Source organism: Camponotus floridanus, unplaced genomic scaffold (assembly GCF_003227725.1).
Source record: "Camponotus floridanus strain SB8 unplaced genomic scaffold, Cflo_v7.5 scaffold10, whole genome shotgun sequence".
NCBI classification, from domain to species: Eukaryota; Metazoa; Arthropoda; class Insecta; order Hymenoptera; family Formicidae; genus Camponotus; species Camponotus floridanus.
Window position 1 is genome coordinate 1,013,297 of NW_020229215.1, and position 26,566 is coordinate 1,039,862.

Consider the following 26,566-nt stretch of genomic DNA (forward strand, 5'->3'; position numbering starts at 1 on the left):
GCGTTATGCTGTCTTCAGTCTTCAGTCACATTCATTATTAATTTATTTTTTAAGGATACCTGAGCATTAATAGGAAAATGAGTGTTAATGCGCGTTTTTTAACTTTGTCATTTGACAACGTCGATACAGAATAATAAAAAAATAATTTATAGATGAGTTTTAGCACATTGTACATATTGTCAGTATAAATTATTTTATTCATAAATTAAATAAACTTTTTAAATTATTTTATTCATTTTAAAGCAAATATAAATTAATATATTTCCAAAGCAAAATTTAATATTTGCAGCAGAAAATAAATATATGTATTCGACATTTCCGCGTTGCTACATTACCGTCTACGGGGGTTTTTTTTCTTAAACAAGAAAAAAAGTAATATCGGGGAAGGGAGAATTAGAGTGCGCTCAGAAAATACGTGAGTACGGCTCGTTTCGGCATCGATCGCGATGTTAGACTATTGATTATACGAATGTGGCCGCGGGCCGCTCTGTGATTTGCATAGGGTGATTAGGGCCCGTAGTCTGGCATTAGGGGCATACTTGGAGCATTTAGACACACTAGCTCGATAACACGCGATTCGATGTTTCTTCGATCGCTCCCGCTCCTCGCTCGCGCGAGCGAACCTTCACTGAAGGCAGAATTCACGTAAACCACATCGGAATTTATTAATTCAACCATCTAGAAAAAAAATAATTGATTTCGTTTATATTAATTGTTGTAACGCCATAATCGTACAATATGTTTCGGAAACGTGGCCGAAAACATAATTTTCATTTTATGATTTGATACAATTTGTAATTTTTTGGCTCAACATTAATATAACAAATTAATGATTAATTCCTTTAGTAGCATCATAAAATTTTCGAATGAATGTTTTTTTGCAATTATTGCTAAAACGTTTTTTTGCTCTGTATATTGATTTGTTAAAGTATTTAGAGTAATTTTATTACAGTATAAAATAGTTTCCTCACAAACATTTTATTTCAAAAAATTACAATTTTTCAACCTAAATTCCTTTTTAAATTTTATTCTCATAAAATTTCGAATAAAAATTTCGAAGCTTATCTCTTTCCTGAATCAACGATATTTTTTTTTTACGGGATACGTTTAAAGTTATATTGCAAAAATATAACTTTTCGCTTCCGAACAAGCAACAATAATCGGCACAATAGTGGAACGCAAAAAAATCCGCTCCATTCTTTACACGATAAATTTTGCTCCTTTCTTTTTCGTTATCATTATCGGCCTTTATCGCCAGTTTTCCGTGTCGCATCGCAAATCAGCGTGAATATTTCTCGCTATCGATCCCCGATATAGCGCAATCGGTATCGAATCTCGCGCATTATTCTCTCGGCGGACAATAGCTCTCTCGCAGGACATTCGCAACGCGAATCGGCATCAAATCTCGGTTTCATCGCGTATATATACATATATATATATGTGCGTGTTGCTACCCGCAGGGCGTACCTCCTTGATACTGCGTCGCGCTTGCGCCATCTCAATGTCCTATTACCTCGTGCCCCAGAAAGATTACAGGAATTTAAACCTCCGACATCTCTACGACCTCGAGATGCATTGCTGATTCAAGCGATGAGACGAATATCACATGTTTTAACGTAATGATGTTTTATACTTCACATTCTTTGGCGCTCTCCCAGATTATATTCATGCGAAGCATTGCGAAATATAAATGGGACGCGGAATTTTTTATTTACGGAAACTTGAAAATCAATGTTTCAGAGAGGCACTATTATGGAATTTCAATTTTCGATATTTGGACATTTAAATATTTGATTATTACATTTTTTAATTCTTCCCGTAACATATATATTACATATATTATCAGGCACCCCAATGTTCGAAAAACTCGAATTTTTGTTTGCCGCATATTCCGTTAAATTCCTCGCGAATCGGTAATCAATTAACAGGAACCGCGAACGATCTCCGTGCGACTAACTGTATTTTCGCAACGAGAGTCGCGGGGGCGATCGTTCTCGCTGAAAATTCCGGGGCGTGTTTAAAAAGGGAGTGAACGAAAAGGGGTGAATGCCAAAGGAGGAAATTCCTCCGGGAATTTCTTCAACGGGAACGGGACGAACGGAATGAATCGGCGAAAGCGTGCGTCGATCGAGGGACTTTACGGTCCATCGCTCGTCTTACAAAGCGCCCAAGCACTCCCGGCTTCTTTCAGTGGACTAACGAGCCGAAGGGTTCCGGCGCGAGGGAAAAGAAAAAAGGAGCAATTACGCTCTCGTAGGGAAATGGTGCGCTTAAAGTGCGGCGAGCGTGCACAATGGCCGTGAGAATGATTTTATTTCCGTGGGCATGATAATTGCGCCGTTACAGTTGCAGTCATCCGTTAATTGCGTACTTTCCGAAGGACTGCATTATTCATAATTCGCTCGCGACTACTTGATTACGCGGACACTTGGTTTGCAGGAGCGAGCTCGATGTTTCACAATTTATTACGATCGCTGAATATTCTTTTGGAATTTACTAAAAAATTGCAGCACGCGTGTTTATTACGTAATGATCGGAAAATTAAAAATACATGGAAATAAGCAAGGAAAATATAAATAAATAGGTATAATTGTAGGCCCGATTGTTACGTTAAAATGTAATTATAAAAAATTAATTTGGAAAAAATAGCTAAAAGGTAATGCTCTGCTTTTGTCCCTCTTGACAAACTCATGCATCAAATTTCCATAATCTTTAAAACATGTGCACGATAAGAAAGTTCCAAAACTCGACTCTTGAGATATATTTGAAAATTTTAGTATTCAGAGGCTTAAATCTTCCAAGCTGCAAATGTGCTCAAATTGAAATATTTATGTCCCAAACTGCTAAAGTAAAGTTCATGAAAATGAAAATGTATAAGTATAAGTAAAGATATCGAATACTGTGCATTTTGAAAAATTTAAAATATTCAATTTTCCACTGTTTAAAAATTTCGTTGTGTAGTTAAAAATTTGTATATTTTCAAAGTACTATGCAACTCATATAAATTAAGGAAATCGAAAAATCTGAATTTTTATTAAATCAAAATATTTTTGTAATTTTAAAAATTGCATCAGTCATATATGCAAAATTGCACAACTACTTTTATAAAAAATTCAATAAAACTGTCTGGACTTTCTAGATATCGATGTCAGTCAGCTCGAAATTTGTATGCGACGAAGACGTGTAGTTGCTTCCATAGCAGAGAATACTTTCTTGGTTCTGTTCATCATCTTTTCATACGTTTCTGCTGTCAGGTAGTTGTAGCTTTTTATTCATAATGAAATTTCTACAGTGAGCTCAAAACGAGGTCGATCTTGCCGCGATCTCGATGTTTCCCATTCCGATTTGTTCGTGCCATCCATTGAATGATGGAGGAATTTCTTTCTCGTCGCTCGGCTTTCAAGAAGCTTTTAGAATTTCTCCAGAATGATCGCTTGAAAGCCTGCGAAAGTATCTTACGATGGAGCGTTCGTTTCGCGTTCATTCCACACCGTAATTACAAATAATTGCGTCTGGGAATAATTTGACGTTTAAAAACATAAGTATTTAAAGAGCGAAAAATCGATAATTTATTATTTTGCGATTATATCTCAGTTTTTTCAAAAATAATTACACAAAAATATTTTTAAATACTTTAGCATACTTTACATAAAAAAAACACGAATGTTTTTTAGTAAAACGTCAAAGTAATTTTTCTCCTGATCATCTTAAATTTAGTTGATTATTATCTATATTGATTTGTAGTTGTCTGATTTGTATCATTTATTTCGCGATTTTTCAGTTGTATTGATGGAAAATCTCAGGCGCCATTTTTCCGACGTTTTGATTATTAAAATGAATATATAGACGCGGGCAACGGATTTACTCTTGCGAGCTCTCTAGGCTCTAATCTGGCAAACATAGGGAATTAAGGCGGGAATTTCGTTTATGTCGAATTTCTGTCGCGTTCACGAGCGCTACTAAAAAAGAAAACTTTTCCGCTACGGATCAACGGATCTGCATGTCCAGTGGCTGTATGTTCACCAAAGCGGCGATACTTTGTGCCGATGACAACTTTGTATAGCTCTGACCATTGGATTTCGCGCTTGAAATCAGCTGAAACGAAAAGCTCGCGCGTGCCAAACGAATAATTCACGAATTAAAACAGTTTTGAGCGCGGCGCGAAGCGACAATGCATTTTTTCGGACGTTTTTCAGAAAATTTGTTAGAAATCTGGGTAAAAAAACTGCGTGTGAAAATTGAGAGATGTCGGCACAAAACAATCAGAGCTAGTGTTAGGAAAAAAAATCAGAAAAATTGCGAAAATTTTGTAATCTCTCCTAATATTTAAAAATATAATATAAAAAATTCTTCACGAAAAATAATAAAATTTGCATATCTTTTGCAATTGATTAAAATATTAAAAAAAGATTGAGCCGATGATTTATGCGTTTTAATACTTTACAAAGTACTATAGCCTTGATTTATTTTGCTAGAAATATTTTAAACTTTAGATAGGTCCCTTTATCACTATTTACGGGTCGTTTGGCTCATAACTTATGGAACCATGAAACGCATCAAGAATAATATTTTCATACACATTTTTGACAGATCAATTGCGGCACATTATACGCGACCTGTATTCTTCAATTAATGCTATCATCACGTTCGAGTGGCCCGCATAGCTCGATAGACCACATAACTCCGACAAATTCTCCGATTATAGGCCACATCCCGCCGTGAATAAAGAGTCGGTGGCCCTTTGTGGGGCGTCACGCGTATTATTTATTCACGTCACGGGATCGAAGAATACCCGGACCTCGTACCTGACGGCAAGACTGAAAGACGACGAAGAAAGGGGATGAAGGATAAGACGGCGAGCGGGCAGGGGAAGGACAAGGCGAGGAGAGGGGGAGGTGAGAGAGCGACAGCGAGGATGCGAGGAATAATAAGTCGAGATAACGAGCTTTTCGATTCTCTCCCCAGGTCGAAACGGAAAATTAATTAAGTAACTCCCAGGGTTCGCCAGGCATTCTTAACCTTGGAAGACACAATGAACGAGGAATCGTGCTTGTGCGGGAGCGAGAGAACCCGAAGAGAGACCTCTCAGAACAAAGAACGAGAGAGAGAGAAAGGAAGAGAAAGAGAGCTGGGTCGGCTATCAGGGTCATTAGTTACGGATGTCTCGTCGAAACCACTCTCGTCTCGATAAACAGGAGACCCATTTCGAGACTTGGAGGAGAACGACAGAGTGGGAGGATCCTCGCGAGAGAGATAGGAAAAGGAGGCACGCGAAGGAGGCTTACAAATAATAATTATGGTCCCGGTAATATAACGGGCAGCGCGTCTGTTATCGGGAGACTCGTTCGGTGAGTGCACTACGTTGTTCATGAGATACGCAGTCCCGGTCGCTCGTTTCCATCTCGTCATCGCGATCGTCGTTCATTTTTGGACTCCCCCTTTCATCCGACACCGGCCTGTATCTCTTTTCGTTCTCGATAGCACGCGACGATGTCTGCGAGACGATACCTGTTCGGCGAGTGATACCGTGTATTAGTGATCCAAAATTATTATTAGTCGAGTATTATTAATTCATTAATTCATACGCAAAATAAAATGGATGAATATATTTTTTAATTTTCAGGAATATCCTGCTCGAAATAAAATTTAATGATATTTTTTTTAAATACGTTTTGTTATGCTAGAACAAATGAATCTAAGATTTTCTCTCAATATTCAAGATTTGATATTTTGAAATTTTTTCCTAATACGTGTGAAATTTATTAAATATTTTTATATGAATATATTTTTAATTCATTGATATGTTAACATTCAGTATGATAAATAATTTCTTTGATAAGAAAAATGTATAGAAGGAGAAGGCAAAATTCGAAACACGGACAGATATAAAATACATCTACAATTGCATAAATACTCTTCATTCGAATGTTTCGAAGAAACTCAATATATTGGATAAATTAGATATACCGATCAAAAATTACAGGAATCAGGCTTCGGTCACAGGTGAAATCCAGGATTCGATCGGAATTGACGTCTGGGGTATTTCGACGCTTCCGAAGGCGTCATGGCGGCCGCTTTGTCACGCTCGTCTTACTTACGCGAACACACGTGAAAGGGGGTCCGGCAATCTGACTGCTCTCGGTAAAAGATACGAAGAGATTTTCAGCGGCTTTAGGGAGAATTGCGGGGGACGGGAGCTCAAATCATGGCGAAGAGATGGAAGAGAGAGAGAGATGAAAAGAGAGAAGACACCCTGGATGGAAGTTCCGAGGACTCGGTATGGTGCACCGAAGTAGATTGCACGAATGTCACGCTTAATCGGATAACTTAGATTCGAAAGCCGGACTTTGACTCTTTTATATAGTGTACGAATGTACGCGGATACGCGTCAGCGGTGCTCAACCTGCTATTGACGGAAAATTGCCAATTAAAAGTTTTTAACTTTCAACAACTATAGTTAAGTATGAACAGCATGACTATTATAGTGGCATCAGTTTTTAAATCATCGATAAATAAAAAACATTACATTTTATAACGGATTAAAAAAGATGCCGATTTTATTTTGCATTTTTTTATTTTTCACAATTAGAAAAAAGCAAAGAAAATTATGAAGATATTAAAAAAAAATTTATTCAGCATTTGTATGGATATTGGAGCTTATATATTATAGATGTATATTGACACGATTTTGCATATATACATATATTGCAAGTGCAATTTTTAGAATATTAGAATTGCAATAAAAATAAATGATATATATTCAGATCTTAAAATCAATTTTTAATTCATAATCCGTATGAATTGAATATAATTTATTTTTTAAAACTTTAATATATATATAATCACTCACATTTTATTTAAATTTAACGAAATTGTGGATATTATATATTGAAAAATAGTGAAAAATAAGAAATATTGATTGTAAAATAAAATTTAAGAAATTTCATAAAGACCTTGAGAATGATAAACGACTTGCAGAACTTATTCGATTTTGTGTGTGCGTGTACGGAGCATTTGTGTGCGTGTGTGGTTCTCTCTCCGCCTTCTTTCGCTCGCCGCCGATCTGTCCGTCACGGTGCGTGCATGCACGCATGTGCGTGATGCACTCGGCCCGTTGCTCTGCATGCGAAAGCGTGAAAATCGCGGCAGCGACCTGTAATCTGTTGCAGCGACCGACTCCGAAGTCGCATAAATACCAGAATTATTTCAAGTAAAATATTTTTATGGCGCAAAAAAGCGATCGAGAGGAATTTATTCGTATTTTCCGAGCGTGATCGCGAATGCAGTTATACGTGTATGATTTCCCGGTCTCGTGATAGAAATCATTTTATTTACGGACTTCGGTAAAAATCTGACGATTTCTTTCAATCCTTCGACTATTATTTCTCTCCTTACTCTGTAGGAGTACTCCCTTATTTTCTCGCTCTTTCGTTTTCTTGCATGACCTGATAAAAACAGCGTTCAAAATTATATCCGCTCAAGGGGTGAAACGAACGAAAGTATAGAAAAGAATTGAAATCACGTCGAAATTATGACCGCCGTGACTATGTACGAAGTCGAGAAGCTAACTATTCGTTAGTTTCGCCCATTCATTACATATAATTCTGGTTGAAAATTCTATAGGTCAATTAGAGATACATAGCACAAGTATATACTACTTCAAACAGTATTTTATAATGATTATATAAGTGATCTAAAATAATTTAAAGACATAATAAATTTGATAATCATTGAATACCATTATATTAAAATGATTCTTGTTTTATTCTTATTAATTATCTTCTTTATAAATGTTTAATTTTCATATAGTGCACTTTCTACATCAAATTTCAGCATTTTCATTCAGCAATTCATTAGAGTTGAGTTTATCTTTCAAAGTCAGAATTATAATTGAAGATAAAACCTTTATTGGATTTCGAATATCTAATCGGGAAAAGAGAGATTTACACACACACACGTTTAAGCGAGATTTAAGAATAATGTGCGTGCGACCACGCACCCCATATAAATTATGAATCTCCAAATTAAAAGCTGGCACAAACCCCAACATCTGCAGTCTCCGCGCGCCGTCCCTAAATCACGCGGAACGCATTAAACACGTCACGGCCGTGTCGCGAGCTTTACGCCACCCTTCGACGAAGGATGAAGAGCAGGGTTAAAGGCGAAAATTTCTCTCACGCGGCTCTTTTTCCGCCCTTGTTGGCTGCTACTCGTACTGGATGAAATTGTGACGTTTCCTGAAAATGTCGTAAAAGCATCGCATCGAAATGATATTCCAATCTGGTCGTTAGGGAAGAAAGAGCAAGGATCTCATCCGTTTTCTCAAATTTATATCAACATATTTTCAATGATATATTTCGCAAAATAGAAATAGAGATAATTTAATATCTCGTGTTATAAGAACACCTTTTTTATTTTTTTTGTAGAATAATTGATTTTAGTAATTGATATATTCTCAATTTTAATTTTACAGATATCAAAAAATTTCCTGTAATTTAAAAAAAAATAACAATTTGAGTTGTTAGTACATGAAGATATTTGGAAATTCTCTCAAGTTATTAAATTACTAAAATATTGGATTCCGAAAATCAAAATTTTCATCAGTAATAATCAACATAATCTTTTTTGTAAATTATGTTGGTTTTACAAAAAATTTCGTCTCCCTCAAACTTTGCCTATTTGGTCTATTTGATCCATGCGTAAACACGAAGCTGAACGAGGATAAAATTTGTCTCTGACGTTGAGTGCGCGACGTCGCTTCGGAGGGACGTAATCCCGACGAGGGTTCGAGCTGGTGGTATCTCGTTGGGAGTTGGCCGTCCCGCTCTCCTCGGGGTGCGCGCTCTCTCCGAAATGGGTGTAACGGCGAGTGTAAGGGGGTGGCGGTGGATAATATTTTAAAACGAACGCGAGTCTGTTGCGGGCAGAGCTCTCTCGCCAGTATGGCTCGTACAATGTTGTAGAGAGTACGAAGAAGAGAGCGGAAAACGGATGGCGAGGTGGAAGGGAGTAGGAACGGGGTTGCGAAGGACGGAGGGGGTTGTACGTAAAGGGAGGGCGTGCCTGCTGTTATCTGGCTTGTTCCCCGGATGAAATATCGGCTAGCAGTTTCAGGCCTTCTTCTCCTCCACTCCTACCTCGATCTTTTCCTCCGAGTGTTCCTTCCTCGTACGCCTTCTTCCTCTTCCTCTTCTACTTCTGCCCCGCTTATGCTCCTCTCGCCTGCCGGATTCTCTGTGATGCCCCTGCGAGGCGAAAAGTTTTTCCGCGCGCGCCATTGTCAGACTTTTGATTGCGTTGGGATTTCTCTCTATCTCGCTTTCCTTCTCCTCTCGCTCTCTTTTCTTCTTATTTAAATTTATTTTGTCCTCCGCAGCTTTTCTTTTTCCACATCTTTTCGTGTATCTCTTCTCAGACTTTCTCTTTCTCGCCTTCTCTCTTTTCCTTTTTCTTTCTTTTTTGCTACATGATTTTTGTCTCCGTCAATAATTCCTTCTCTTTTCATATTTTCTGCTATTTTTTTCTTGAGCCTAATCTTAATATTTTTATATTTTTGTCTTCATTTATTCTTATATTTAAATTCATTTTTTCTTCTTCGTTTTCTTTATCTTCGCGTATTATTTTTGTTCACATTTTTCTAATTTAATATTTAATTTAATATCAAAATTTCATCTGTAACATTTTGTGTTCGAAATCTCTTCTCCTTTTTTGTGATATTTTTATTTAGAAAATCTCTGCACTTATATGTTATTATATTTTTCTTAGCGCTTATGTCTTCGTCTTTTTCTTTCTTGTTTGCATATTTATATTCGCGTCTAGCCAATTTTCCCTCGTTTCTCTCCCAGGATATACTAGCACTCATCATCCTTATAGAGCACGTCTACGTCCATTCTCATATTATTATATATCATCAGGGGGGCCATCGATCATAGCAACCATCGTTCCGAAAGTGACTATCCTAAACGATCTCTTTAGAAAGTCGAGAGAAAGAATAGAAGAAACCGAGGGATTATCGAGGGATAACGTATGCTGTCATCTTTTTTCTTTTTCAGAAAGAGCACTGCATTAGCAGCACGCAGCGACACTTTTTTTTAATTCTTTCCTGATAATGCGAACCCGGGAGGAAATAGAGGAAACTTATTGAACGAAAAAGTTTAGCAGTTTGCTCCACGTCGAAATGGCATAGAGTTCATATGAAGGTAGAAATGATCGATGCGTTCCCTTAACGAGTTTGTCGCGCAATCATTCGCGTCGTAATTGTTATCATCATCGTTGTCGCATTTTGTTATTTTTTATTCTTCTCTCCTCCTTCCGCATATTTATATATTCAGATTATTAATATGTGCTAATCCAATTTTGATTACGTAAACTGCGATACATGAGACTGATCGCGTGATTGTAAATGCGAATTTTTAATAAGAGAAGAAAATGATAAAATGTAAAAGCATAATAAGAGAACGTTTAAAAATAAATAGTTTATATAGAATATTTAATTATTATCTTGTCTTTTAGTTGCTGATTCTTTAGTGAAGTCGGAATCAATTTTTTTTTTAAATAAGACAAATAGAGAAGTAACCATAATATTGATATTCTCATAATCAAGTTTTAAATTAAAATTTTTTAAATTAAAAAGTATAGTGAAGTCAATTTCAAATTATGATGAATATTTCACCAGTCATTCGCACAATCGAAACTTAATTCACGGATTACAGTTTTTCAATCTTTCCGCTTTTCTCTCTTTTAGAAACTTATAATTTAAAAATTATTTTTCCTTCTCTTTCTTTAGCTTGATACATATTTTTTTGGAAAAATATAGGACATTGTCAAATTAAAGGAACAATTTAATTTTATATCCTATATACGTATTATTTTTTTTTTAGTGTTTGCGTTTCATATTCTATCAATTCCAGTTTACTAATCCATTTAATAATACATTACATATGATGAAAGTGATTACAACATTACGATAAAAAGGCACCGTTTGTCGCCCGATTTGATGATTAAACTGCTTTAAAATATATATATTAATAATTAAATATTTTACCTCATAAAACATATTATACAATGAAAAGAAGCGATGAAACTCTAAATCATATTTTCTCTAAAATTAGATTCAATTAAAACACGAGTTTAAATATTTTATGTAACGCTATTTCTTTTGCTCTCTTATATAATATTCTACAGTAACATAACATAATAAATATATATATCTTAAAAGTAACAATATGTCACTTTATGAAATACATAATATTTGAAACTGGATCTAATTCTGGATTCTAATCGCATCGATACATCGTGTAACGGAAACATTTTTACGAAGGTGTGACATAACGCTTCCTCTATCTCGAATACGAGTTATCACGATATTATCGCCGGCGATAATCCTGACCGCGCGATGCAACGGCGTGACATGCAGTCGCAAATATTCATGTGGCATAGCAGAGGCTCGACGGAGTTACAGTCTGCCGGATTAAATTGTAATCGTCGGTTAATCTGTCCGGTGGGATCGCGGTCTACCCGAAGCAGCAAATCAATCGGGACCTGCTGGTCTCTTATCAGGCTTTTCAAGCGGACCTTGGGAAGAAAGAAAGACTTTATCTTGGCCTTGCCTTGTCCCATACATCGCACGTTTCTTTATGTACTGTTGCAATTCGAACCATTCCCGTGTCTTATAAATTAAACCCGCTGATATAAATTAATGCATCGAATATATATTTTATTCGAAATTTATTAGCGATATGATTATTTATCGTGAGTTACGAGTAGCGTAGAGTAAAGTGATTATCAAATTCTATTGCTAAGACTTATATAAAATTCGAATGATTCAATTTCGATAAAAATTATTGTGTCATTGTTGTTATAAAACAAACGTGATGTACTTTATTTAATATATCTTTTATTTAATGCGGGATAACAATCAAAGTAATTTTTATTTTTTATATAATTATATTTAAAGAAACATTTAATTAAAAAAGTATAATTTAAAAAATATGACATATAAGTCTGCCAAAAAACGATTGCACAAAAAATGACTTCTTTTACATGATACTCGCTATTTGGAGTCGTTAAAGTTTCTTCGTAGCTTCGTACTTAAAATGTCAAATGCTCTAATTTCAATATAAATTAGACCTGTATATTAAATATAATATCAAACGAAATTAGGTACTCCAGCTACGAAGATACCGACCGACTTCTCTTAAGTCGACTGGCATCCCGCGCGATGCTGCAAGGGTTCCGCACGATAAATCCTCGCCAAGTAAGGAAGCCAAATAACTTAAACGCGATCTCACGCGAGTGTAGGAGCGTTTGGAGCGAACCAGGACGATGCTGAGGAGAAGGAGAAGGAGGAGAAGAGGTGAAGGAGGTGGAGACTCCGAAACGTAACGTGAGAAATACGACGAGAGCCGAGGTGCGGGTCAAGAGGTGTGAAGACGGTCGAGACGCAGGCGAGAGAGGTGAGAAGGCGGAGGAGGGCGCGAAGGATTGCGAAAATATTTGGAACGCTCAATTCGGGCTACAGGAAGCGAGATATCGGCGTTCGGCGAAATAACCCAAGAATCTTATGCTCATTTCGCGAAGAGCCGCCAGCAATCCCGTATCGGATTCGAGATCGCATTGTCACCACCGCCATCCTCCACCTTCTTGTCCTGTCGTCTGTCCTCCGCGCACTCGACTGCAGCATCTCTGATATTCGCATGGCACTAAATCTAGCACAATGGCGCGGGTGTAACGCTATATAGCGTGTTCCGCGGGTCGATGCCGCTTTACCTCGTCCGCTCACATCGGATACCTTATCTGGAGATCTCGTACAGGGTGATGCAGAATTAACGCCCATTTTTCGCGATTCTTTAATGTACGTAATATGAATAAAACTAGAGTCTAGTGAAAAAAAAGATAAAATGTATCAAAAAATAACGCCTTCAGATATATCTTTTAACTGCAGATACTAAAGATAGATGAAGAAATATTGCTTTAATAATTAAATGTCGATAGTTAGAAAGTAAGTGACATATAATCTTATTTCCCCAAATAATTCAAAATATTAACGATTCGAAAATTCGATTTACAGTGATATATATCAGAAAGATAGTTATTTGTGTAAATTTAAAAGTTAGAAGTAAATATATTATTCTATATAAATATTGATGCGCAAATTCATTTATTTTTAGGTAATCCAAATTGATATTCGATATCGCGACATCTTTAGTTGTGTTAATTCGTAAAAATGTCCAATTAAACGAAATTGGTTCAATACATAAATATTGCCTATAATTTTACTTCTGCGAATTATAAAGTACAATTATATATTGCATAATAATAACATAGATATATTAATACAAATGTTCAAACAAGTAGGAAAAGAAAACCAGCTTTCAGTACATTAAAAGTCTTGCCCATCAGCAACATAAATAAACTTGTAAGAGGTTCATAAATTATTTGATATTTGTAATAAAAAATTTTAATGTTTTTTTTTTAAAGAGTGATATTAAGAACTATGTTGAAAATGCAGAATCTCCCATTAGATGATTTATGGCTTGGGGTTCCTTTATAACATTATTTTGATACAAAGTATCGCTTTAATATTGTTAAGTGGATTCTGTCATAATAATGTAAAGGTAAGGTAAAAATTAATAAATGCGAATGCGCGCGCATAAAATCGAATGCATCTTTTATGCGAAATATTCACTTAAAAATAGAAGAGACGAGTCACTCTCTTTGGAGTCGCCGTTTTGAAGTACTTTTTAATGGAATATTTAGCAGAACGTACATTGAATGTTCATCGAGTGATATTCTTGGCGACGTTGTCGTTGACTTTCAAGTCGAGTTTCGATCGATGCTATCTGGCCGAGCCATGAAAGCGCAAACTCTCTCCAAAAGTAGCGAAGCCTCCCCCCAAGAATCGCCAAGCAGCATTTGGAAGCGATTTCTTGAAAACTCATTCGAAGGTCCTTCGATGTAAACGGACGTGGATTTAGATCAAAATTTAAAATCGCTTATTTGCAGTCCTATATGATTTTCTTAAAAAAAAATCAAATTCTCTTTCAATAATTTACACTAATTTACAAAAAATTCAATATGATTAATATTCGAGAGATGCTCGTTCTAAAAAAATATCAAATTTTATTTTCGTGAAAAATTATTCGCAGCGCTGAAATTGTATAAGCTGCGCTTGTTATATTCTTTCGCTTGAAAAATTCATAAGATCCGCATTTATTTCGTTGCATTTACAATTGGGAGTTTCGTTGTAAATAATCGATAAACGATAAAATATTTATGGCTTATTACTTGGGAACTACGGATATTATAATTTTTGTTTCGCAAATTTCGTAAGCGGACAATTCGGTGTAAAAATGCCCTACATATGCATAAAATATCTCGAAACTACTGCAATTTTTTCTGATTATTCATCTCTCTAGATTCTTTTCAATTGTATATTTCAATATTATTATTTAAAAAAATATTGAATATAAAATATATATCAATATATATATATTTTTTTTCGAAAGATGCAGCTCCGGCTTGACCCACTTGCTCGTTCAAGAGCTAGAAACCACTTGGAGAATTCGCGCGCGATAAATGTCGATTCGCTCGGGAGAAATTTCCAATTCGAGGGAAACGCGTTTTCCTCGATTTCGTGGATACGACCACGGTTCCTAATTCCTTCGGGCAGAGTAGATAGAAGCGGATAGCTTGATACAGGAGGCGATTCCAATTCCGACGGTTAACGCCTGCTCGGAGAATCGCTATCGAAGGTGTAGTCCTGAATGTTTAAGGGAACGCGTCGCAATGTAGTCCTTATTCGCGATGCATTCCCACGACGGCCGTAACGGCTCTTTGCGAAGAGGCTCGCCAAAGTTGCTAGTCACTTACGATCGAAAGAGACGTGAATCGCCCGTCAAAATGTTCCAAAGATTTATCAGCTATTCAAGATTTAAGCATACAAAGTCTAGAGAAACTTTCGGTTTATGTATGTATAATAAAAAAGTGCTTTTTAATTACAAATAAAACTTTTATCAAGGAACCTCTTTTATATTTATCATTATTTATTCTCAAAGTTATTGAAAACGTTAAATATTTAAATTATAAAATATTATAGGTTTTTTACAGCTCTTATCGACTTTTATGATTTTTTCATCGCGAGAAAACGAAACGACGAAGTTTAGCGAGCTAATTGATTTATCGATTTAACAAGGCGTATTAAAAATCTTCCGTTGAGCTCATTAACGAGCATAAATAAGGAATAAGAGACAGCAACAGCGGAAAGCCGTTTGGAAAACTTGGATTTAATTCTGCAATTAAATCTTTTACTCCAACTCTTCACTCTTGTCTTTCTCTCCCAAATCCACCCTCTTGCTTCTAAGACTTCTTGAAATAATGCAGAACGCTTTTTTTTAAATGCGGCACCCTTCGTGCTTTCAGATCTTAATCTTCTTCAAACTTATGAGTCTGCTGCTCGTGCGGTTTGTTGCCATTTTAAGATTACACAAGAGAGCGCCGAAATGACGTCCCCCCTAGTCGGATTACAACACACTTGTTCTCAGGTATTCTCTTGAGGAATAGAGTCATCTTACTCTCCCGCCGCGCGAGAAGATGCGTATAGAAATTAAAGCGCGCGATAAAACAGACTCTAAATCGCAATTAATTAAATCGTTAGCCACCCGCGCTTCTTTTACGACCGCGGTAACTGCTTAGGGACGTTCGGATGTCTCGAAATGGCCTTTAGAAATTAATAGAGAAAGGGGGAGAGAAAGAAAGAAGGAGGAAAGCAAAAACGATCGAAGACGAGGAAAAAGAGATAAAGGATTTTACTATATCCTGAAAATATACTCATTTTCACAATATGGCGGTAATAAATGTTATGTACAACGAAAAAAAATTTTGCGATATATATAAATGTGAAGATGCATGCTTAAAATAGAAAGAAAATAAGAGAGAGATTATATCGAGAACAATAAACTGCAATAATGAGTTATACGCATTAAAAGTATAAATAATAGAAATGTTTATTTATATTAATAAAATGTATATAAGATAAATTGTTTTTTACCAATGCACACAAGAATTAAAATAACTGTAGAAATAATAAATAGATTTTCATTCACACGAATCACAATTAATGTCTGCTTATTTTTTTGTTTCAGGTAAGAAGCTGTCGCTGTCACTCTCACATCGAAACAGACTCGAGATAGGTAGGATCAATTTGACAGATTATAACGCCTTTTGGCATTTCGCTAGATTCTTCTAGGAACCTTCTCAAGAATAACGCCTGGAGCGTATTTGACACGTTTCCTTCAAAATTCTCGGGCTACCGTCCTGATGCGGACAGACAGATTCGGCGTCCCTAGCCTAATTACAGGGCAGCTCTCTCCGAGCACCTGCGCCTCTTCTCTCGTCTCGTTTTCGTGCCTTCGCAACGGACACCCGTGAGCCTAACGTGGATATGTAAGAAACGCGATCCAGACTTCTCTAACCAAGTCCCCCTTCTGTTCAATGTCCTTCTTATGGTTTCGACGCCTCGGGACATCAAAATTATTTACGGTTCCTACCATGTTAACTACTGTAAAATGGGACTAGACTTGTGTAATAGCAAGGAAAGCATTGTCATAATGACTTGAGATTGTAATTCAATAAACAAAGAGATTGTTTATCATTAAAATATTTTACTATTTATAAATAAAAATTAAAAATGCTTCTTTAACTTATAAGAAAATTTAAAGAGATAAACTTATAATAATGACACGTATTTTTAAAAAAGAAAATTAGGAAAAAAAATAAATGTAAAACTATAATTTTTAAAATTTATTCATTAAATATATGAAAATTTTAATTTACTAAAATTTAATTTAATTAAAATTAATTTACTGAAATTTGAGAATTACTTTCCAAATTTTAAATTCAGTCAATAATTTAAATATAAAAAATTATACAATCTTAAAACTATGACTTTCTCGATAGCTTAAATTTTTTAAATTTAACTATGCACTGTTTTCTCCGTTTATAAGGTGTATCACTTTATAACGCGTATATTATTTTCGGATTAAAGGCAGTCTAGTAAAAAATGGCCGACAGATAAATCGATATGGACGGCACGAAACTCTGAGTTTTCGATTCGAATGAGTTTTCAGTTTGTTACTTCGCACTTTTTACTCGTGCACCACCGCCCACGCAATTCTTCCATATACGTATCGAAGGGCTTCGCGATTACTTCGGCAACAACGGTCATCGTGATAGGGCGCGTAATAGAATCGAAAACGATTGGCATAACACCTGTGACAAAAGTCTATCGAACGATAGTAGTAGTAAAATTGCCTTCGTGAATAAAGGAAAAACTGCGGTACGAGTGTATGATCTTTTTTAAGTGTTTTTTTTTTCAATTATAACTAGTCAAAAAGTAGCATTTTGAAATATTTATCTTCATGCACATTGATATAAACTATGCTTTTTATTATTGATCGTTCTCTTAAATTTTTTTATTTTTATATTTTATGATACTAGACTCGAAAATTTTTATTCTTCTTGTTTCTTTTTCAATTTTTAATATAAAATGGAAGAAATAAATAATTTTCCATATTAAGTGAATATGAACAGTTTCTACAGTGATTAGATTGAATTTTGTGTGTGTCGTAAAAATAATTTCTTGTATCCATAAAACGCAACGGAACGGAACGGATGCCGAAAAATGCGCCCGTTCTTTAATCGTGAAAAAAATATAATATAACAAGATAATATAAATATAAATATAACAAGTTGGATCGATATATGAATTTTTTACGAATATAAAATTTAAAAATATGAAATTTAAATACTTGATATTTGTGTGAGATACATATAAATGTAACGTATTGCATCCAAATAAAAAGCTGTCGAGAATTTTTCTGTAATGATAATAATTTCATAGACTCTATTTCGAATTATATAATTATATCCGGGATTTTTATCAAATTTATACCACACACACAGAAAAAGTACTTTCTCTCACGTTCAACTTTATTTCGTTCTCGATCGCGAGTCTAAAATGGAAGTCTCTCGTTAACGAGAATCTATTTGTCGCCGGCGAGAGATGAGCGCATTAATAATGCCAAATAATTAAACATTGTATCGAATTCAGGTTCGTTCGCGGATTCACGTAATGAAAGAATCATGAAACGCCGCCGATGATCGATTCGTCGGAAACTATCGAATCAACCCGACGCGCCATTCACATTCCAGGGATAAGTGCGAAAGAGAAGGAGCGAAGGGGCGGAAATAGGAGGGTTGCGCACTTACACACGTACATATAAACACGCACACACGGGGATGCAGTGTCGTGTTTCAATATTTACGGGCTGAAATATTCACGGAATCACACCGGGGGCGGCGAGTGTACGGAAACGACTTGCCCAGGCGGCGGCGCGCGCGTCCATTCGGATGATGCGTCGCGACGCGGTCGCGCGGCCAGTTCGCGCGAAAATTATATACATCAAGAGATGTCGGCGTCGTGAATATTTGATCGGCCGTTACCGTTGCGTTCGCGCGCGCGTCATCAATTATTCCGTCGCGGTGCTTTTTCGTAGGCGGCGGCGCGCGATAACGCGTGTTCCCGCCGTGACAGATGTCCATTACTAACGCGAGTATGGCGATTTCGAACGATGATAATTGAGCCGCGAGCGTCGCATGAGGGATTGTTTTCTTCCGGCCCGTTCCTACCGCGAAAATCATTAATGGTCCCCCCCTCTGCTTGTTGTTTTCCTGCGCACCTTTTCTTCTGCATAGAGATAGAATATACAGAGTGTTTCTTAATAAGTGCGAAAAAATTTGGCAGATGATTCTTTGTCGAAAATTAAGGGGAGTTTTTCATATAAATATATACTCCTGCATCTCTCCTTATGGAGTTACACTTCTCCAAAAATGGGAGTAAAAATTAGGTTTCTATTTTTTTTTTCTCAAATTTGGAACAAGTTAAAGAAATGAAATTAGGTGGATATTTTTTGCTAGTAAAAAGATTATTTATTAATACTTTTTAAGTTTTCTGTATTGTTATAAGGGGATGAAACTAGCAAGCCTTATTCAATTTTTTATTAGAACTTTTTAATGGGCCGGAATATGATCATCTAAAAATATACATTAAAACGTTTGATTTATTTAGAAACTTTTTTACTTCTTTTATTTTTTTCAAAATCAGTAATTTTCAAGGAAAAAAAATGAAATACGTTATCGTGTACAGCACGATGCATAGGTTTCGAATTACGAGAAGTTAAATTTTAAAACAAAAATAAAATTAGAGTAAATGTCGGAAAAATTGAAACAAAAGAAAAATTATAATAAAAACCTAAAAAATAAAATCCTAATTTTTACCCCCATTTTTGGAGAAGTGTAACTTTACAGGGAGAGATATAGGAGTACATGTTTATATGAAAAATTCCTTCTTAATTTTCAACAAAGAATCTCCTAAAATCATCTCCTAAAATTTTTCGCTCTTATTAAGAAACACCCTGTATACTATGAACAGGTAAATTCAGTAACAACAGAGACCATTAATGATTCAGTGTACGAAATACCATGTTGTAACTTGGGGCGTATATTCGTTTCCAATTCTCCGGAGTAACATTTGTAGTAGCTATGTCTCGAGAAGTGTATACGGTATATGTTTATTAAGAAAGCTAAAATAACTTAAGGAAAAATGGTTTAGAAAATGAGATTCAAGGAAATAAAAAGCAAATAAAATTGAATTTTTTTTCAATTTAAAATAAAAAATTGATTTCAAAAAGAGAATGTGGAAAAGAAGAGCGTTATATATTATTACTAATTAAATAAATTATTAATTATTTATCGAAAGATACACATTATACATATATTACAAACTACGTGCGTAGGTAGGTTATTGTCGCCTAACGTTGTTTTTGACAAAATATAGTTTCTAGCACGAAGATCGCCCGCTCTTGCCTTCTCGCGGCTGCATTAATTAGCGAACTTTATGAATGCGCCGGCGCATATTAATCTCGTCATTTCCATACGTCGCCGGTAGTAGAGCTGATTCACGTTGGCGTCGCGTAACAGCATTATGTACGTATTCCATTATTTATAATGTAATCGGAGGTCGCGCTTTTGTAGTCTGGCGCGTTACGTAATTAGTACGGGAATTATCGGCGGCACGATGGCGACGGTGGTGACCGATATTTCGGTGTGGTTAATTTTAACCGAGAATGGGGGAGGGATTGTTGCGAGCGCCATTCGCCGTAAAAATATACTTCGACGTAGCTAATTAATCTGTAATTTATAACTTCTCGTGCCGGACGTGACTGTTATATTTGCTCGTTGCATATTATTTTGTTATCTCTTTCGTCATTCTTCCGATATATCGTAATATATCATAATGTTTAATAATAATTGAATATTTATTGTCTAATATTAACTAGAATTTTAGAAAAAAATATTTAATTACAGCATAATACAAAATATCAATCTTTTTCTTAATTTGATTGTGAAATGAGTTTATATAAAATAAATAATCATAATAATATAACTGAAAAAAACTTGGCGAAAATAATTAAATGCAATTAATTATATCGATCTAGTGTTATTTTCCTTTATTTATGATACAGTTCCGTTTCAGTACTATCAACCTATGATTATTGATATTAAAGTATCAGAATCATCAATACGTTCAATCGTGATTTATTGTATGAATCAGCGTATATGTGTTACAAATTGTAATCAAATTATCAAATCGACCAAATTAATCGCACTAGATAGTAATGCAATGCAGTAAATAGCAGATTATATCTCTCATTGATTTACATCTCATATCAGATGTCTCTTTGTAAATTTACTCATTTTACAAAAAGCTTTTTATAAAATGCTAGTCTAGATTTGACGTTGAAAAAAACAATAAGTTTTATTTTACAAAAGCTTTAAAAAAGATAAAAAAAGTACTAATATTCTACTATTAATATTAAGATTTGTATATTTTGTAGGTTTTATGGAGATAATTAACGTAAATATAATCGAAAACAATACGCTGGTAAAAAAAATTTAATTAATTATCATGTCTATCATTGAATATCGAAGTGTATGGCGGATATGCGATGTAAATATATATGCTACATACTGTACGTGATACTATCGACCAACGAGAACCGACAATATTGCCGGTGTAATTGGATCGCCAGAGATCGCGCACTTGCCGCGGAATGAAAATATTATGAATGGGTCATTCACTCGCTCGGCAAACGCGATCGCCATTAAATAGGCCAACCAAGTAATCGGCTCGAGTTACACGGTACTATCCTAGGTGACGTCATCGCGCGATAGGATTTATCAACGGTTTCTTATTTCTCCCGGCTTCTTTTTTTCCCGGCGGATTTATCAGTAAGTGCCTTTCTCTTTAGGCCTCAACACTACTCGAGTGCGAAATTTCCTTTTTGATTTTCTTTTTAAATCTTCTCGCTACATGTCTCGTGACGAGAAGATCTCAAAAATTAGGAATATCTCGTGCGATAGGCAAGTTTGTAGAAGCATTCATTTTCGTCGAGGATAACCATTGCGAGGTCGCCGTTCTGGTATTACAAAAAAATCGTTATTCCCTGACCCGGAGACAGAAAAAGTAGAGGAAAAGCGCATCCGGCGTGGATGAACGTCGCGGATGCTGACGCCGCGTCGATATCGGTTATCGGCGTCCGCGGACGTCGCCTGATCGATGACCCGCGCGATAGAAATGACGTTTCACAGGACATCGTTTCATTTGCTCGTACGTAATTTTTTTTCGTTGCCGCGAGCGCTCGTCGGACACTTCGGCAAACGTGAATAAAGTACTGAATTTCAATGGTCGATTTTTATAAAACGTCTGGGAAAACCTGCATCGAACTGTAAGAAGATAAATATTTTCTTTGACTAAAACTTTGATGTTTCCTCTATAGAAACTTGAGAATCACAGCATGGTCATTTTATTTTATTTAATATCGAAAATCAGGATTTTTCAAAGGAAAAAATAAAATTTTGGAATGTAATATAAAATATTCATCTTCAATTAATATTAAGCAGATTTTATTTAATAGCAAAACATTATATTAGAAATTTTATTTAGGTGGAGATCTGATTGTTAACACATTTGATGCTTTTACAAATGTATTTATGATAAAATGAGATATATATAGTATTTTTAGATATAAGTTGTTTGAAATTATGTCCTTTATTAAAATTTATCGTATTGTATTTTCTTTATAATCTCAACATATAATATATAATTCTAAAAATTTATTTTTAAAATTTTCAGTCAATTTAAAAGATTTCAATCAAATTTAAAGAAAATTTAAAAAAATTTTAAAGTGGAAAAGGATATTGCAGGTGTGCTACATATTATGCTAGCTCGTATGCGTAATCGTAATGGCATTCATTCGTGGGAAAAATTGTGCCGGTGCAGACCGGTGTAATCGGGCCCCTTTTGATCACGATTCTGTAATGGACGAGTATGCGAGCGAAACGCTATTTCGCATGCAAAACGCGGCGACGAAAAATAGTGCGCGTGAGAAATGACCGTTGGCGTGCGAGAGAGCACGTAGCATTTGCGATAGCCATTGGCCATTGGATCATCCTCTTGAATGAACGATCGATTTCACAGGATGAAACGCGTACATTTCACAAGCGTATTTAATGTATCAACGTGTACAAATAACAAAATTCATTGATTTTCCGTCAATTGCAAGATATTTTTGCAATCTTATCTTATAACTCAATATAATTAACGATAATAAATTAAAGTTTCATTTATATATCATACTTTGTGTGTAAAAATTATGCAGTTTAGAAATAGATGAAATACTTGAAATTACGAGAAATTGTTATACGTCAAAAATAAAACATTTATTACATATTTTTTGTTAAGAAAAGATTAATTTAAAAACAATCACACGAAAAAATTTCATTCAGCTTGATGTTCTTCTCGAAATTATATATAAAAATAACGATTAAAATAATCATAATAATTTTATGAAATAATTATTTTTTGCACAATTTCAAAATGCAAAATTTTATGCTCTAGATCTCTCCTCTTTCTCTGAGATTGTCAGATTAAGTTGTCAACTTTCGTTGACTCACACGTGCGACACTTTAAACTGTACTTTTACTTTAATGTTACTTTTGATTTATATTTTTTGAATCCTTATTAATGATTAATTAATCGCACTGACTGATAATTGCTAAGTTTTTGTAAAGAATATGCATTTCAAAGGATGGGATACGAAGTAATTTGCATTACTATCTGTTGACTCGGATCTCGCCGCGTAAATGACAGCAGTCTTGTATGTACACAGCGGTGCATTGTATTCCGCAAAAGTAAATATTACGACCGCATGCCACCCGACTAATTACTCTCTCAAAATATTAGTATTTTATAAAATCAAAGTTTACTATTTTATAAAATCACACTTTAAATATATTATGCATTTCATATTTCATTAAATATCTTGTCATATTTACTTTAATTTACTTTAATTAATATTTGTGCTGTTCGATAATTGCACACAGAGAAAAATATATACTGCATTCAAATAAGTATATTATTTGTTTTAAGAATCATAAGACAAATTCACGACAAATATTAAATTTAATTGAAATATATTCTGAAGTCTAGTAAGTGTAGTACTTTATAATCAAAAATATTAAATTAAAATAAAAATTTGGTTTGTTTACTATATAAAAAGTTGATATAAAGTAAGTTTGATTTTTTTTATACAACTTTACAGTATTCTTGAAGAGAAAATAAATTCTTCTTTTGAGTACATGATAATGAGATTTTCTAACACTTGTGATGAGTATATTTTAACATTATTATTAAGAATATATTTTTTATTGAAAAAATTTTTTAAATTATTTAAAAAAAAAGTAAAACACTGAATAATTGCTTTTCTTGGCAGTAGAATATTTTTCCTTGTGTACACATAATCTAACATATATGATGCAATTTATAATAATATAAAAATAGTTAGATTTTATATATACAATATATCGTGAAATATGATTGGAGATGTTAATCACTTGCAATCATTTTCAACGAATAAATAAAAATTATCAGCGTGCGTGATTAATTAAATCTCATGATCAAGGGTATCGAGGCTACTTGTCAAAAATATTTCTCGTGATATTTATTAAAAATGAGAATTCGTCTATATATTCTTGCTATAATTTTTTCATGTTTTGCATCAATCGGAAGTAATATTATGGAAACGCAAGTTTGCTCGACCTTCCGCTCGGCCATGCATCTTTAGCAGCAACGGCTGCTGCATTTCGTGAGGCGCTCCTGGGACGTATAAATCAAAGTCCTCCATGGAGACTCACCTCGGTTACGCGCCCATTCCTCTTCTTCTCTCTCCCCCTCTCTCTCTCTCTGTTGTCTTGTTTCAAGCCAGACCAAGACGGCAAGATTTCTAATTCAAGCTAATCCTTTTTCGTCGCTCTAATTACATTATCAATTCATGGATGGATAAACGCGACGCGGCGCGATGCGGTTCGCGTGTACGTTTACAAGCTGCACGAGTGCATACAGCGATGCATTTACATGCGCCGGCCTGTTGCACGTCTCGGTCGCGTCCTCCCCGCCCCCTCTTCCCTGCCCCTGGTCCTGCTCCCAGTCCCCTGACTGATTTACGACGGTCGAATAAATTATAAGAAGCGGATATAGAAGAGAGCATTAGCCCCCGCGCATGGGCGTCAGGTGTTATCCAGTTTGTGCAGCCGGGGCTGGGAGAGGGGGAGAGAGAGGGGGAGGGCGAGAGGGTTAAAATACGGGGAGGAACGGGGCAACTTTTCGGTTATCGTCGCCCTGACGCAATTGCATCCCCCGTCAAATTGAATCGTAACTCGACGGGAGGCGATGCGTCTCGCGTGTCGCGCGTCAATTAACTCCGCCCACGATTACAAGCTCCAGGCCGCCGGCAATTTCGACGGAATCGATATTACTCGACTGGCGGAATGTCGGAACCGGGTACTTTCTCGGACGCGACACGACACGACACGACATCGCGTTATCCGACATCGGCGGGGTCGGATATCCCCGTGGAATTTTCGACGTCGCGCGGTTTTCCTACAACTGGAAGAGTGGCGACAATTTATTCAAACAATGTACACATTTCTGCGTCCCCGTTACCTCTACTCATTTAATATTTTCAGAGAAAATGGAAAGGACGATATTTTACGTAAATGAATTTTTCGACTTTTTTTAGAATTAATTTTTGAAATATGAAATAAACAGGATCTCATCCTTAGAATATTCATATGTCGAATCTAATACAAATTTAATTGGATTTTAATTAATTATCTTGATGATTAATTCTCGCAGCAATCCTGCTTTTTGGCGGAATAAAATTTGCTTGAAATTACAGCGAAGAATAAGGCTAAAATCTGCTTGAAATTACAACGAAGAATAAGATTAAAATCTCTATTCGCAAAATTTAAAGCGTAATAGATTCGGGACATTTGTGAGAGCTTATTTTTCATTTTGTTACATAAAATGTTTCGTTCGAAATATATTCGCGAAATATGAAACATTGTCATTTTCGTTCTGTCAAAAAATCTAAAATGGCGCGAAGGTATGCGAGAGATATTTGACGAGCTTTTATATCGAATCGAGGCTCCCCGAACCGGCGATCAATTCATACGCGTGCGTCGATCGACCTTTCGAATCGGTCGAAACTGTTCCTCGGCTTATCCTGGTTGGTGGATGCGACCAAGTGACGGGAAGGGAAAGGAGTGACGAGTAGCGGAGGGGAATGGAATGTAAACGCGAACAACAATACCCGCGCAGTGTTTCAAGCAACGGATATATACACACGCCGCGCGCGCGGTAAAGCAGTAAAGGTTTCGAGGTCTGAGACCGCATCGGACTGACGACATCCCGCTGTTAGGTCGGCTCTTTCAAGTCGACCGCCGCGGCAGCGGGAGGTACGAGTCGCGGCGGACCCCCGATATATTATTATCCGAAGTCATTAATGGTAAACTGCAATTCTCTCCTCCCTTTCCCCTCCGCGAGCCGGTAGAGAATGCTAGAAGGCACGACCGCGCGTGGAATTCATCAGAGAGATGTCAGCATCGATCGGAACACGTGTGATATAGGAAAGCATATATATTATTTCGAAATTAAAAAGTCACTTAATTAAATTTGCGCGCTAAAAAAATACATATTTTTCTATTAAATTTGCAGATATTTTTTATTACATACGTTAAGAAATACATTTTTTACTCCCCTTATTTTCCTTTTATAATTAATTGCATTTCTTGTGTCTAAAGTGTGATGCATTAACAAGCCGTTGAAGACAATAACGTCGTGTTTCATATTCTCCCGCATGCAATGGTTGAGAAGAAATATATTTTAGCTCCATCATTTCCGCGAGCCAGACTGCTGTTTAAAAAAGACGTTCATGAGACGGAGCTAGTAGAGTACGATGGAATAATGATATTGAAAATATAATGCATTTTTGATTAGGAAGGGGAGCATTAATAATGTAAGGCGGTTTTAAAGCGGAGAAGCGCGCGCGGTGATATATAAGAAAAATTCATTTCTGCCGAAGCCAGCCGTTGTTCTCCTCGGGAAGTC

The 26,566-nt window shown here is 35.7% G+C and overlaps 1 protein-coding gene across 3 annotated transcripts in view; it reads left to right on the plus strand.

The window, feature by feature from the left end:
- LOC105248296 (latrophilin Cirl) overlaps nt 1-26,566 on the plus strand; it is a 320,478-nt gene that overhangs the window by 243,053 nt on the left and 50,859 nt on the right. Inside the window, exon 3 of one of the 3 annotated variants that reach the window (XM_025409009.1) lies at nt 16,143-16,190. The exons of the other annotated variants lie outside the window; for them this stretch is intronic. Coding sequence (XP_025264794.1) covers nt 16,143-16,190 — 48 coding nt within the window. The remainder of the gene's footprint in view (nt 1-16,142; nt 16,191-26,566) is intronic. 3 annotated transcript variants of the gene reach the window in all.